Consider the following 15,815-nt stretch of genomic DNA (forward strand, 5'->3'; position numbering starts at 1 on the left):
TAATGTTGTGTTACAGTTACTCTGGGTCTCCACTAGATGGCAGTAAGCTCCCATGATTTAAGAAAACAACATTACGATCAAGTCAGACAGAAATAGCACTAACATTTTCGGTAGAAACTTTCAGAACTAAAGATGACATCGGAAATGTTGCTCTGGTACTAGTTTTTATTATTTATAATAATACAAAAAAAACGAAGAAAATGTATAAAAATGCTACATTATAGAAAAGAAAAGCACACATCCAGACAAATGCACATTTAAAGAGCCCTAAAGAATTTTGCGACTATTATATTATCATATTACGTCCTGTCACTTTGTGCTCAAACAGTTTGCATAGGCACCACATCAGGTGGGGGGGGGGGGGGGCGTTGATTTAGTGACCAGCTTCACACTAGCAGTGGTCAAAGTCAGATGTGGAGGGGGGGTGACTGGTAAAGCACCAGCAAGGGTTCCCTCAGAGATCCTCTGTTTAAACAGTAAAGACTTTGTGTGAGGGCTTCATGGAGGACCAGACTCCCACGCTCGTCCGTATAATGCAGCTGAAAGCCCACCCCCCCCAGAGGCTTCACAGGCAGAACAGCTGAGACATCAAACACATCATACCCAGATGAGGCTCGCTGGTCCAGGGACAGCAGTCTGTCCTCTAGGGCTGGACTCTCCTTCAGAGCTCCCTGCCAGGCTGTGACACTGTGCAGGGTCACAGTCACACTGATGGGGCGGGGGTGCAGGGTCTTCCTGAACAGAACCAACTCTGCCCCCAGCATGGAGGGGTCCAGGCTGCTGACATTAAACCAGATCCAGCCTGGACGAGCGTAATGTGGACCTGCATGAAGAATAAAAAGACAAGACAATTAAGATTGTAGGATTTTTAAAGGCTCATACCAATTTATTCAAATATTTTAGGCTATAAATGCTACTTAACTAACATGCATATGTATCAGAGTTATAAAGGTTGGTGTAAAATCCGGGTTAAATTGGAGAATCACGCCATCTGGTGTTACAAATGCGTGCCTGCATTACTGTAGCTTTGTTACCGCAATGGATTGTGGGAGATTCTCATACCGCGTGAGGATCTTTTGAGAGTAAGGTTCTATTGTATTATGTCGGTGGACAAAATGTATGTTATTATTTTATTAGGACAATAACGTTCTGTTCTGTTGTTTCGTTTAATGTTAGTCGTTTAATGCTTACAGCAACATGTTTTTTGTGTGATTGGCTATTTGTTTTATATGATTTATTAATGTGATCACCAATAGCTAATCTGAGCTAATAAGCTAACGTGAGCGTGGTGCTATCTCTCCTACAGAACGTGTCCTTTTTATGTGTCCATTCAAACGCAGGTATGTGAGTTTTTTACACCAGTTTGTTTATGTTTAATGTTTCACATTGTTTACTACCACTATACGATCATTGATGTGTTGTTGGAGATTTATATACCGCGTGAGGATCTTTTGAGAAACGTGTCCTTTTTATGTGTCCATTCAAACGCAGGTATAAACAAACGCAGTGAAATAAACCAAAGTATTCACCAGCTCTGAGTGGTCTGTTGCCGAGGGGACACTACACCGGGGGTTACACATACTTAAATATTGTTGCTGACCATTTTCATTTATACATGCTACAAGTCAGTGGAGGAACAATTCAGATTCTTTATTCGAGTAAAAGTACTAATACCACACAGTAAATGTACTTCAACGACAATCGTACTTAAGTACAAGTATTTAAGAACCATTAAGAAAATGTACTTAGAGGGTTAGGAGTAAAGGTATACTAATTGCAGATTTTTTCAGATTTTTTTCGGATTTTAAAGCAACGGCAACAAATCTTCACAATAGCCGCGTTCACACCAAGTACTTTGCCGTACTTATTTCCCAGCACTTAGGTCCCCCATGGAACTAAAGAACCGATCGTGTTCACACCGGAATAAGTTCCCTGAGGGAAGATTACGCAAATGAAGCCGGCTGACGTCTTCTTCTGCTTTGGGTTTACTGGCAGGCCGCAAACAACTTCACGGCGAATACTGCCACCCGAAGTCCCCGGCCGGAAGTCCCCGGAGTTTGGGAAGGCTTCAGTAGAAGCTGCTGGGACTCCCAGCAGCTTCTACTGAAGCCTTCCGAGTAAATCGCCAGAACGCCGACACCTCCTCATCTCCACCGCTCCCATGTTTTCTTCTGTGTTGCCATAAGTTATCTCTCTGCGTTTGTGCGCTGGGTGAATGCTAATGCTAATAATGCTAATGCGAGGATTAGGGCTGGGCGATATATCGAGTTTTGAATTTATATCGATATATTTTCATGCGCGATATAGGATTACATCATATCGTATATATCGATATATATTAAAACAAGCTGCAAGTTGCTGCAAACTCCGCTGCAAACTCTCTCTGCCCCGCGGCCCGCCTCTCTGTATCTCCAAGCAGCAGCAACGGCGCCCTGCCGCCTCCCCCTCACTACCCCCTCGCCCTCACCCCCACCTCCCGACATTTGCATGAAGAAGCATGGCAGCAGCAGCGAACAATCCGGAGATAGAGGAGGAGACAGAAAGGAGAGAAGGTGATACAGAAAACGAGGATGAACTGGTTGTTAAGAAGAAAACAAACGGCTCTCTCATTTGGAGATGGTTTGGTTTTCAAGCGGCAGACGTGGAGCAGAAAAATGCACTTTGTAGACAATGCCGGAAAAAAGTTGCAACGAAAGGGTCGAGCACAACAAATCTCTTCCACCACTTACAACAGAAGCACAAAGTGCAGTATGAGGAGTGTATTAAACTGCGTGCTGCAACCCAGACCGTGAAGACTTGTCAGCCTCCTGCCTCAAAGCAAATCACGCTGCACAACTCACTCACACGTGGTGTGCCTTATGAAAAAAAAAGCGAAAAGTGGCGTGAAATAACGAAGGCAGTGGCATATCACTTAGCCAAAGACATGGTCCCCACGTCGACTGTGGAGCAGACCGGCTTTGTAAAGCTGCTAAAAGCTGTTGACCCCAGGTACGAGTTACCTGGTCGAAATTACTTTGCAAGAGAAAGCAGTAATTGAGGGAATGAGGGAGGATGCAAGAAAGAAGGAAGAATGGTATCTTTATTTATTTATGCTGGTAGTTTTTGTTCCTGAATTATTTCATGCATGTTGATGTGCAGCTTCTAAACGTTAAATAAAGTGCCTGTGTGAGGTTTGGCTTCAAACTAGGACTGTCTGTTTTGTTTTTACTTTACGGAAAAAATATCGAGATATATATCGTATATCGCCATTCAGCTAAAAAATATCGAGATATGAATTTTGGCCCATATCGTGCAGCCCTAGCGAGGATAATAAAATGGCGGCTCTACAAAACATTTCAGAGTTTTACAGGGCGTGGTTTGCAATTCGCCCAGCCAATCAGAACTGGGGCACTTTTTTTCCCTCACGAGAGTACCACCTCTCAGCAGGCACTAAAAATGGGGGTAAAAGTTCCCGACACTAAGTACTCTTTTTGGTGTGAACGCGACATAAGGGGTACTAACGGAACTAAACGAGAAAAGCACGGGGAAAAGTACTCCGGTGTGAACGCGCCTATTAAATAAGCTGGAACTGTGAAATGTTTTTTTGCCAATTCATTTTCTGCTAATCCACCCATGGTTTGAGTTGTTTAAATATAATGTTAGATGGGTTAATCCAGCCTTTCTGAAGAACCAGCACCTTACCGTGGTAGAGAGGTTTGTGTGCCCTGATGAACCTGGGGGTTGTGTTGTCTGAAACCTTGTGTTCCTGGTAGGTTCTCCCATGGCAAATTGGTCTCAGGCAAGGGGCCAGACAAAGATTGGTTCACAAGACCTCATGAAAGACGACACACGAAGTGAGGATACCCGGCCCGGAGGAAGCCCGGGGTCCCCTTCTGGAGCCAGGCCCAGAAGGAGGACTCGTCGGCGAGCGTCTGGTGGCCGGGCTTGCCACGGAGCCCGGCCGGGCACAGCCCGAAAAGGCGACGTGGGCAACACCTCCGCTCCTCCGTCCCGCGGGCCCACCACCTACGGGAAACAGCGATGGGGTCGGGTGCGCTGCCAGAAGGGTGGCAGTGAAGGCAGAGGGTCTCGACGGACCAGACTCGGGCGACAGAAGCTGGCTTTGGGGACGTGGAACGTCACCTCTCTGGGGGGGAAGGAGTCGGAGCTTGTGCGGGAGGTGGAGCGTTAACAGTTGGATCTGGTTGGGCTCACCTCTACGCACAGCGTCGGCTCTGGAACCTTACTTCTGGATAGGGGTTGGACTCTATTCTTCTCCAGAGTTGCTCAAGGTGTGAGGCGCCGGGCTGGTGTGGGGATACTCACAAGTCCCCGGTTGGGTGCTTCGTTGTTGGAGTCTACCCCAGTGGACGAGAGGGTCGCCTCCCTACGCCTGCGGGTTATGGGGGGGAAAACTCTGACTGTTGTGTGTGCTTATGCACCCAACAGCAGTTCAGAGTATACGGCCTTCTTGGAGACCCTGGAAAGAGTCCTGTATGGGGCTCCTGAAGGGGACTCTTTAATTTTGCTGGGAGACTTCAACGCACATGTGGGCAATGATGGAGACACTTGGAGGGGAGGGATTGGGAGGAACGGCCCCCCTGTTCTGAACCGGAGTGGTGGTTTGTTACTGGACTTCTGTGCTAGTCATGGATTGGCCATAACAAACACCATGTTCGAACATAAGGATGCTCATAAGTGTACGTGGTACCAGAGCACCCTAGACAGAAGGTCCATGATCGATTTCGTTATCGTATCATCGGACCTGAGGCCGTATGTTTTGGACACTCGGGTAAAGAGAGGGGCGGAGTTGTCAACTGATCACCATCTGGTGGTGAGTTGGGTCGAGTGGCGGGGGAAGCCTCTGGATAGACCTGGTAAGCCCAAACGTGTAGTTTGGGTGAACTGGGAAAGTCTGGAGGAGGCCCAAGTTCAGGAGGCCTTCAACTCACACCTCCGGTGGAGCTTTTCGGGCATTCCTGTGGAGGTTGGGGACATTGAACCAGAGTGGTCGGTATTCAAAGCCTCTATTGCCGAAGCCGCGGCGGGGAGCTGTGGTCTCAAGGTCCTAGGTGCCTCAAGGGGCAGTAACCCTCGAACCTCCTGGTGGACACCGGTGGTCAGGAAAGCCGTCCGACTGAAGAAGGAGGCCTTCAGGGATTTGTTATCCCGGGGGACTCCCGAGGCAGATGCAAGGTACCGACAGGCCCGAAGGGCAGCAGCCTCAGCCGTGGCCGAGGCAAAGCAGCGGGTGTGGGAGAAGTTTGGAGAAGACATGGAAAAGGACTTTCGGGCGGCACCAAAGTTGTTCTGGAAAACTGTCCGTAACCTCAGGAGGGGGAAGCAGGGAACCATCCAAGCTGTGTACAGTAAGGATGGGACGTTGTTGACCTCAACTGATGGAGTGTTAGGGCATTGGAAGGAGCACTTTGAGGAACTCCTGAACCCGACAACTCCGCCCTCTATGTTAGAGGCAGAGCTGGAGTATGACGGGGGATCGACACCAATCTCCCGGGGGGAGGTCACTGAGGTCGTCAAACAACTTCACAGTGGCAAAGCCCCGGGGGTGGATGAGATCCGCCCAGAAATGCTGAAGGCTCTGGGTGTTGAGGGACTGTCATGGTTGACACGTCTCATCAACGTTGCGTGGAAGTCGGAAACAGTACCGAAGGAGTGGCAGACCGGGGTGGTGGTTCCCCTTTTTAAAAAGGGGGATCAGAGGGTGTGTGCCAATTACAGAGGCATCACACTACTCAGCCTCCCCGGGAAAGTTTACTCTAAGGTACTCGAAAGGAGGGTCAGACCGATTGTCGAACCTCAGATTGAGGAGGAACAATGCGGATTCTGTCCTGGTCGTGGAACGACGGATCAGCTTTTTACTCTCGCAAGGATCCTGGAGGGGGCCTGGGAGTATGCTTATCCAGTCTACATGTGTTTTGTAGACTTGGAGAAGGCGTATGACCGGGTTCCCAGGGAGTCACTGTGGGAGGTGCTGCGGGAGTATGGGGTGAGAGGGTCTCTACTCAGGGCCATCCAATCTCTGTACTCCCAAAGCGAGAGCTGTGTCCGGGTCCTCGGCAGTAAGTCGGATCCATTTCAGGTGAGGGTTGGCCCCCACCAGGGCTGCGCTTTGTCACCAATCCTGTTTGTAATATACATGGATCGGATTTCGAGGCTTAGTCGTGGGGGAGGGGGTCTGCAGTTCGGTGGACTAAGGATTGCACCACTGCTTTTTGCAGATGATGTGGTTCTGATGGCTTCATCGGTCTGTGACCTTCAGCACTCACTGGATCGGTTCGCAACCGAGTGTGAAGCGGCTGGGATGAGGATCAGCACCTCCAAATCTGAGGCCATGGTTCTCAGCAGGAAACCTATGGACTGTCCACTCCAAGTAGGGAATGAGTCCTTACCCCAAGTGAAGGAGTTCAAGTATCTCGGGGTCTTGTTCTCGAGTGAGGTAACAATGGAGCGTGAGATGGGTCGGAGAATCGGAGCAGCGGGAGCGGTACTGCAGTCGCTTTACCGCACCGTTGTGACGAAAAGGGAGCTGAGCCAGAAGGCAAAGCTCTCTGTCTACCGCGCCATTTTCGTTCCTACCCTCACCTATGGTCATGAAGGATGGGTCATGACCGAAAGAACGAGATCGCGGGTACAAGCGGCCGAGATGGGTTTTCTCCGCAGGGTGGCTGGTGTCTCCCTTAGGGATAAGGTGAGAAGTTCAGTCATCCGGGAGGGACTCGGAGTTGAACCGCTCCTCCTTCGCATCGAAAGGAGCCAGTTGAGGTGGTTCGGGCACCTAGTTAGGATGCCACCTGGGCGCCTCCCTAGGGAGGTGTTCCAGGCACGTCCAGCTGGGAAGAGACCAAGGGGTAGACCTAGAACCAGATGGAGGGATTATATCTCTTCGCTGGCCTGGGAGCGCCTTGGGATCCCCAAGTCAGAGCTGGTTGATGTGGCCAGGGAAAAGAAAGTTTGGGGCTCTCTGCTGGAACTGCTACCTCCGCGACCCGACCACGGATAAGCGGGAGAAGATGGATGGATGGATGGATGGTTTAATCCAGGGGTCTCCAACACGTCGATCGCGAGGTAATTCGCAAGCCCTCAATAAGTAGCTCGCCAAACGAATCCGAAATATAAAAATGAGGGCTGTCAGTCGATTAAAATATGTAATCGCGATTAATTGCATGATTGTCCATAGTTAATCGCGATTAATCGCATATTTTACCATTACTACGACAACTAGAATAAAGTGGATCTTGATAACGTAGATCCTGCCGTGTGTGTGTGTGTGTGTGTGTGTGTGTGTGTGTGTGTGTGTGTGTGTGTGGGTGTGGGTGTGGGTGTGTGTGTGTGTGTGTGTGTGTGAGAGATGGATCGTTGGAGCTATGTGCAACTCAAGGCATATGCTCGAACGGGAGCTGCCTAGACGCTGTAATAATTTTGCGCGCACTATCTGTGCTGAGTGTGCGGATTTTTCCCACAATGTCCCACTGTCTGGCTACCTGCATAAAGTGAAGTGCTCGGCGCAGTTGTCGGCGAAATGTCACTCCTCTGTTTTCATTTAAACAGCTCCTTATATCCGTTAGCGCAGCTGGCTAGCACCAGATGCTAACAACAACAGCAATACACGTAAGGTCTCTCTCTCGCGCCACACATACACACACCCTCCCGGTCCTCCCGATGGCCAGTCGGTGCCTGCCGGTGAGCGTGGAAGTGTGGTCTACCGCAAGCGCACGGCAGGAGCGGGGCTGTCAGCATCAGCTTGTAGATGGTATTTTAAACTCGATGCGCTCTGAAACTACGGGGCGGCCGAGGACAAAAAATACACATGCGTTAATCGCGTTAAAATAATTAGTGGCGTTAATTTTGTTTTTCGTTAATGCGTTATTAACGCGTTAACTTGACAGCCCTAATAAAAATATACCAAAAAATGTAATTAAAAGAATCTACCCTATGTATAAACGAAACCTCAATCATAGCAAACTTTATCTAGGCCTACTTACTCCAACTCTATGTCTACCTAACACCCCTCCTCCCCCAACAATGAATATCAACCAATCACGTGCTTGCTTGATTTGCGGGACCAGCGTTGCAGTCGGGAAGAAAAGCAATGTGGAGCGGCACCTCACCGCTTCTTAAGGAGTCTGACCATGAGTTTCCTTCTGGCAGAATCTAAACATCAGCTCAATTGAACACAGCCTAGTCATGCCAGCCTATACAACACATGAGGGCCAGAGTTTTACTCTGTGTGTGTTGCAACTTGCATATTTATTGCACTTGACGCACACACACGCGTGGCGTAATTTCCACTGGGGACAGGGGGGACATGTCCCCCCCACTTTTCGAAATCCTGTTTCCCCCACTTTAAAAATATGTTAATTATTATTTTTTAACTAGGGCTGTCAAGTTAACGCGTTAACGCAAAAAAAAAAACGAACGCCACTAATTATTTTAACGCGATTAACGCATGTGCATTTTTTGTCCTCGGCCGCCCCGTAGTTTCAGAGCGCATCGAGTTTAAAATAAATCAAAGCACATTGCTAATGCTGACAGCCCCGCTCCTGCCGCACGCTTGTGGCAGACCACACTTGAAAATGTGCGGAGGAGACGCCTGAACACGTCTACGAGCAGCAAACTTTCAACAAAGATCGCGAAATGGGTGGCGACAGCTTGCAGGCCAATTAACATTGTGGAGGACGAGGGGCTGCGTGATAATTCGGGTCGCATCCAGCGACTGCACTTATGAATTGCCTTCCAGAGCCACCACTGTGTCGAAAATACACAACTTGTATGAAGTCCAAAAAGCGAAAGTAGAGCATACTTGCCAACCCTCCCGATTTTCGCGGGAGACTCCCGATTTCATTGCCCTCTCCCGGTTACCTCCCGGGGTCATATTTCTCCCGCATTTCTCCCGATTTCTGACAAAATCAGATGTTCTCATGACTGTTTCCACTCGGACTTTAATACAGCTACACCATTGTTTGGTTTCCATGGTAGCGCGTCTCTTTAGTAGCGCGCGCAACTGAAATTCTGAGAGGGTGAGGCAGATAGTCACAGAAAACAGAAGTATGAAGTAGAGGAGGATTTAAGAAAGACTCACCAGAGACTATTGGACTTCACTCAGTGATGACAGTTACCTCGGGGTCACAGCGCATTATTTTTTACCTACAGTGGGAACTTCAGTCTCATGCTTTGACAGTTATGAAAACAGAGGAGCCACACACACACACACACACACACACACACACACACACACACACACACACACACACACACACACACACACACACACACACACACACACACACACACACACACACACACACACACACACACACACACACACACACACACACACACACACACACACACGATGAACGGCGAATATTTGTAATGTTCAGAGGTTGTTGTGTTTAATATTCATGAGAATATTTGTCATTGTTCAAATGATAATAAACACACATTTGCATAAAAGCAGATTTGTCCACTCATATGTTGATAAGAGTATTCAAAACGTGAAAAATATTCCTCTATGGTACATTTAGAACAGATAAAAAATGTGCGATTAATTTGCGATTAATTGCGATTAACTATGAAAAATCATACGATTAATCGCGATTAAATATTTTAATCGACTGACAGCCCTATTTTTAACGCATGCCGTCATCGCCACGGAGCACACAGCCTCTGCGAGCGAGAGAGGGAGAGAGCGAGAGAGCTAGAGAGAGCACAGCTTTATCTATTTAATAGCCTAGTTGTAAAAAATAAAGTGAGAAATCATTCCAATGTGTACTAGAACAGTAAACAAAAAAGTTTAAAAGGGGAGTGATTAGTAAAATATGCATAAATAAAAAGAAAGAATGCTAACTAGGTAACATAAGATAAGAATAAACAAGTTTAAATGATTTGTTATTGGTGGTGATCATATTCTAAAGATGTTTGGATTATTGAAAAGTATACAGCTCTCTTTCATATGAGTGTTGAGAGCTGTATCCATAAATTCATGTTGTGCTCAAAGTGCACCAGATTGATGCATTTAACTTCAACATTGAAAAAAAAATCTTTCCGGGGGTGCATGCTCCCGGACCCCCCTGGAGGATGTGAGGCCCACCCCCAAATAAAGCAAGTTAAAATAATTAGATTGCATACATTTTTAGTAAACACTGAAAACGGGTCCCACAGACCCAAACAGCACACAAAGGTTAAAGGTAAGCATATAATAATGTTAAAATTTGCTAAATATGTACACTTCAAAAATAAATAAAAAGAGGAGTAAAAAGTACAAACGAAAGTACAAAATTGGCTCCCAAAATGTAGAAGAGTGTGACGCTAACAATTGAGCGGCCCGACCAAGCAAGGAAGCAGAGGCAGAACGTCCAAAAATATAACCCGGTGTGGGCATTTATTAAACTTGAGCACAGGACACAGCCTCAATCTTGCTGTACCCGTGAGCACAGTCACCAGCCACAAGGATCTCACACACCTCTCCCAAACAGAAAAAACCCAGAGCCTAAATACACACACTAATCAATCAACAAGACACAGGTGAGGGGGGAGGAGACAACACTGGGCACCAGGTGAACACAATCAACCACAATGAAGCTATACAACCCGTAACGGAGGCCGAGATCTATGGGCCCAGAGATCACCTCCGTGACAAAGAGTATAAAGCAGTATAAAATGAAAATAATCTGAAAAGTACAAGTATGTCAAAAGTGTACTTAAGTACAGTAGTGTATGTGAAATCAACCTCACAATAAGATGTGTGTATATTACAATTATTAATGTCATAGTTCAAGATGATTACTTAGATATTACAATATGGTTGGTTGATCTGGAGTTCATTATTGAGCGTACACGTTAACGTCACAGTCATATCTGAAGAACGAACCCAAACCTTGTTGTTTTTATGAATTGCATTACCAAATTGGTATCAAATAAACAGTAAGCATTGGTAACACAACTTCCAAAGTTACAGTAAAATAAAAAGGACCCTGACTCAGACAATACACAATCCAACATGTTCAACAGAAGAAAATCAGTTATATTGTTTGTACACATGGTACTTTACATATATCTGTTTGTTTAAGGTGTCCAGGTGATGCAGACAGGCTGGACCAGAGAGTGAGAGACAGAACTGGACTCCTCACAGCAGTGAACTTCAGCACAGGTATAAAGACTCTATTTTTCATACTGTACAAAAAATCAAGAAATATATTGGTTTAAATGAATGAAGTATTGACTTTAATACACTGATATACATTCCATTAAACAATACTAGATCACCTACACATCAGTTAAATTGAGGGTTTTTTGCATGCAAAAAGTTACATTTAGATGTTAAAGAGCAATATGATTTTGTCAGCTTTCTAATTTAATGTATTGAAGGCAAAGATATTTAACACATAGTGAGAACTGCTACTGTTTATCTTTGTTATTTTGATAATAAAATACATTTCAATGTTGATGAACTTCATACTGTCCATTCATAATCTTATTGTCTTTGTAGCTCTCTGTTGAAATAAAAAAAAACATTACAATTACAAAATAATTATAACTACAGCCCCTAAACACACCGCTTTCATAAATAACACACTTCTCTGCAATAATATGTTTTATGTTTCCTGTAATTTTGTTAGGAAAGGACATGCCTGAAAGACACTACATGTTCTCCTTCTCTGAGGGTCAAGAAGAACATCCAAGAGGACAATTAAAAGCTGATGCTATGAGATTTTAAGACCAGTACACTAAGAAACTACTTTTATTGTAAAAACAGTCAGCTGATCGAATGCACCTATTTCCACATCTACACTCCATCAGCTGATTATTTGTATTTGCCTCGCTTTATGAGCTTCACATCACTTGTGCCTTGTACCGCAGAGTTTGCAATGTCACAAATAAATGGGACCAATCTTCAGTCAGATGTGAATGTGGTATCTAACATTTTCAGTAAGAATAATGGACAAAAGGAGTGCAAATACAAATACAATTAATCAAACATGTTTTAAATAAAAAGCACATATGGACAGAAGGTGTAAACCTATTAAATGTATAAGTAAACACATTTAGTCAAATAAAGTGACAGACTAGGCCTGTGCAGTTGGTATCAGCTTTGCCCAGCATGGGCTCCTCCATCAGGCCTGGTCCTCCTCGCAGAGGAAAGACCCTCAGTCCTCTCCGGGCCAACCAAACAGACAGGACGTCCATCACACGGAGTTTTCTCCCTGAAGTCTCAGCAGATCTCTGGACACCACGCTGTCTCAATCCGTCCACACTGAATATGAGAGGGGTAAAATGAAAATAATAAATGCTTTAGACAATAAGAAACATAAAGTTGACTGTTGAATTGCTCAGTTTTTTTAGATTGCCAATATTAGTTATACAGTAATAGTACTGTATAACTAATATATCAGGTTAAGAGGCACATTCAAATAAAGATTGGTCTTTAAATACATGTTGTCTTTTGAATTGTTTGTCTAAAGTCAAGGATCTAGAACTGGTACTTAGTTTTAATGATACAGTCTGGTTATTATGCTGTTTGGAGGAGGCCTCACAGGTAAGAGCACTAACTAGCTACCATCACATGTACCTTAGCTTGACTTAAATGTATTAAACGTATAATTAAGTGATATCAAAATATAAATAACTAATGTCATGCAAACATATTAATATTTGCTTGATTCCAGTGTTGAATTTAGCACAATTGCATACAAACGTTAAGGGATTTTAAGATTCTGAAGTATTATGCTAAACACTCAATAACTTAAATTATTATTTATAGTTTTGCTGAATAGTTTCATGTCCGCTTACCTTAGAAACGTAAAATGCCACTGCAGTGTGCAGATGGGGAGCATGTTAGCTTAGCTTGGTAGCTTCAGCTAGCTCTGGAACTTTCAGCTCGGTGGCAGGAGGTCCTGCCTCGGCTCCGCCTCTTTGCCCTTATTTGGAGCAGGCTGGAGTAGGCGGTGTCCTGGGTAAATTACCGTACATCCAATCACAATGCGTGACGTCATTGGGCAGAACGGATATGACGGATGACGGATGCGACGGAAATGCACCCGAGCAGATATGGTACCCCGAGCAGATATGGTACTGACACCGGAAAAAATCTGCCACTTCCTTACAGAGCCCCTCCTCCAACACACAGGAACGCACACATGACCAATGAGGGCACGAGATAAGTTTGTGCACAGATGGAAGGCTGACAGGCAGGTAGGCCATCCAGTTATTTTAGCCCGGCCGGCTAAAATGATTGGTCATGCTTTTTACAGTACTACGGCTTCCACAGATGACATCTTTTTAAGGATTTGTTGTCAAAGCACTTAAGATATTCATTGCTATCGGGATGCTAAGAGCATTTCATGGAATATAACAAAAAGTGTATCTCGAGCCGGTTTCTCAAACTTACCTACCCCACCTTTAAGCCTTAAGGATGTTGCACATCTTGCCAAAACCGAAATAGTGATGTCTCAGCAGGTGTTAAGCTGAAGGAAAACTTCAAGGTTAAAAAAAAACAAGAGGATAATTAATTTTGAATCCTTACCAACAACACTCCGAAAACTCTGAACCAGCGTTCCATCTGAACTCGCAAGGTCCTGAACCTCCAGTGAATCCAAACGCTGATATATCTCCCTCATGTAAGGATGTGGCTTGGCCTGATGGCTTGCAGACACTTTATTAATGTGTAGCATTTCTAAGATGGCTTTGTAGCGCTCCTGGTCTTCCTCTGCATCTCTGCGCTGATCCACCATCAGCAGGCCTGTGGCCGAGTACAGCAGGAGGCCTGCCAGCATTACATTAAAAAATCCCCCAAAAAAGCCTCTGAACATCTTGGTTTCAAATGAATAACTACTACTCTGTTGATGATCTTGATGATCTTGCATCAGCACTTGTTTTCTGTTTAAGAGCTGCTAAAACCTCCTCCTGCAGTCAGCTGTAACACTCCGTGCACTAATGGGTAAGCAGGAACCACAGGGGCTGTAAGGATTAAAGTGAAGCAGTCCCACTGAAGCTGAGGAATGTGACTTTCTTTTGACAAACATGTACTGTACTGAGGCACTGGGCTGATGCAAGGACTGCTAAGACCCCAAGTGACACAAACAATAAGGTATGACAGTGCAGTCTCAATATCATGTGTGATGCTTGTTCAGAGGTGGACAAAATACGCAGATCTTGTGCTTAAGTAAAATTAGAAGTACCAGAGTGTAGGAATGTTCTGTTGCAAGTAAAAGTCATTTGTTTTTTTGTGACCAACTTTTTATTGTTTTTTTTTTGCCCTCACAAAAGTGACTTATACAGATACAAATTATATAGACAATACAAAAAGAAAAAGGAAAGACAAAAGGCGCGTTCACACCGCAGTACTTTTCCCAATTTAGTTCATGAGAACTCTTTAGTTCTCATTAACTAAGTACAGATCGCGTTCACACCGGAATAAGTCCCTGGGGGTGGATTAGGCAAATGAAGCCGCTGACCTCACTTCTTCTTCTTCTGCTTTGGGTTTACTGGCAGGCCGCAAACAACTTCACGGCGTATACTGCCGCCCAAAATCCCCGGCCGTAAGTCTCCGGAGTTGGGGACTGGCTTCAGTAGAAGCTGCTGGGACTCCCAGCAGCTTCTACTGAAGCCTTCCGAGTAAATCGCCAGAACGCCGACACCTCCTCATCTCCACAGCTCCCATGTTTTGTTTTGTGTTGCCAGAAGTTAGTTGCTCTGCATTTGTGCACTGGGCTAATGCTAATGCTAATAATGCAATGCAAGGATAATAAAATGGCGGCTTCACAAAACTTTCTGGGAGTTTTACAGGGCGTGGTTTGCAATCCGCCCAGCCAATCAGACATAGGAACCTTTTTCTCCCACGAAAGTCCCTGCTCTCTAGCAGGGACGGAAAAGGGGGTAAAGGGTTCTCATGAACTAAATTAGCTCCTGGGGCTTTTTGGTGTGAACGCAAATATATCGTAGTTCTGGTGAACTATTGTGGGAAAAGTACTCCGGTGTGAACGCGGCTATTGAAAGAAAGAAAATATATATAGGGAATCCCTTTCCCATGCCACCCCGTCCCTCCCCCTTCCCACCCATCTTGCCATTTCACAGAAAATCCTACCTGATGTTTGTTAGCAATCGTCTGAGTTCATCTATCTATTATATGATATACTGTATATTATTTATATTATAGCATAACAATTTATCCACATAAAATAAATTCATACCTTTTTTTCCACATACAGTAACATTTCATCTGTTTAAGCTGAATTGCGATTGTTGGAAAGCTTGCTGACTGTTACTCCAGCGCCCTCTGTTGGCGGCACGCGCAATTCTAACTATCAAGCACATGGAGCGCAGCTGTTAGGAGAAAGGGAGAAAATAACGTCATGTCGACGGAGCGCAGCCTGGACTTTCAGTGGCGATCTAGTGTGTGTGATCTTTGTGCGTCTCTGACCAACAGTAAGTTAATGTACTCGCATGGGACTGGACAGTATTAAGCCTTTCACGGAATATTAGTTGTTTTGGAGTTTGCTAACTCCGGTTATTATTGACAAGTTGAGCTAAGCTAACAAAGCTAATGTTAGCACTACATAGCTGTACGTCTCTCCATCTGAAATGTTATGTTTGACCCTGTTGGCAATGTCTAATATTTAGATGGCATATTTTTTTACCGTAAGTTAAAGTAATTATCTGTGCAGTATATTTCCTTTGTATGTGGAAGGGTTATATTACAACCTGCCTGTTGAGCAGTTAATTAGCCTGGTAGAATATGTTATTTAGTACTATTAATGTGAAAGTTATGCATATTTTTACTGTATAATATATTGGAATAATATAGATTCTAATTATAC

At 45.0% G+C, this 15,815-nt stretch overlaps 1 protein-coding gene across 1 annotated transcript; it reads right to left on the reverse strand.

Moving 5' to 3' along the window:
• Window positions 1–39: 39 nt before the first annotated feature.
• LOC307033406 (uncharacterized protein) lies at window positions 40–13,891 on the reverse strand. The gene is made up of 2 exons (XM_079671871.1): window positions 13,523–13,891; window positions 40–823 (listed from the first exon to the last, which is right to left on the reverse strand). The coding sequence occupies exons 1-2, from the start codon at window positions 13,860–13,862 to the stop codon at window positions 408–410; spliced, it is 756 nt and encodes a 251-aa protein (XP_079527997.1). The 5' UTR covers window positions 13,863–13,891; the 3' UTR covers window positions 40–407.
• Window positions 13,892–15,815: the final 1,924 nt, after the last annotated feature.

This window comes from Notothenia rossii (assembly GCF_949606895.1).
Source record: "Notothenia rossii genome assembly, chromosome: 3".
In the NCBI taxonomy this organism is placed as follows: Eukaryota; Metazoa; Chordata; class Actinopteri; order Perciformes; family Nototheniidae; genus Notothenia; species Notothenia rossii.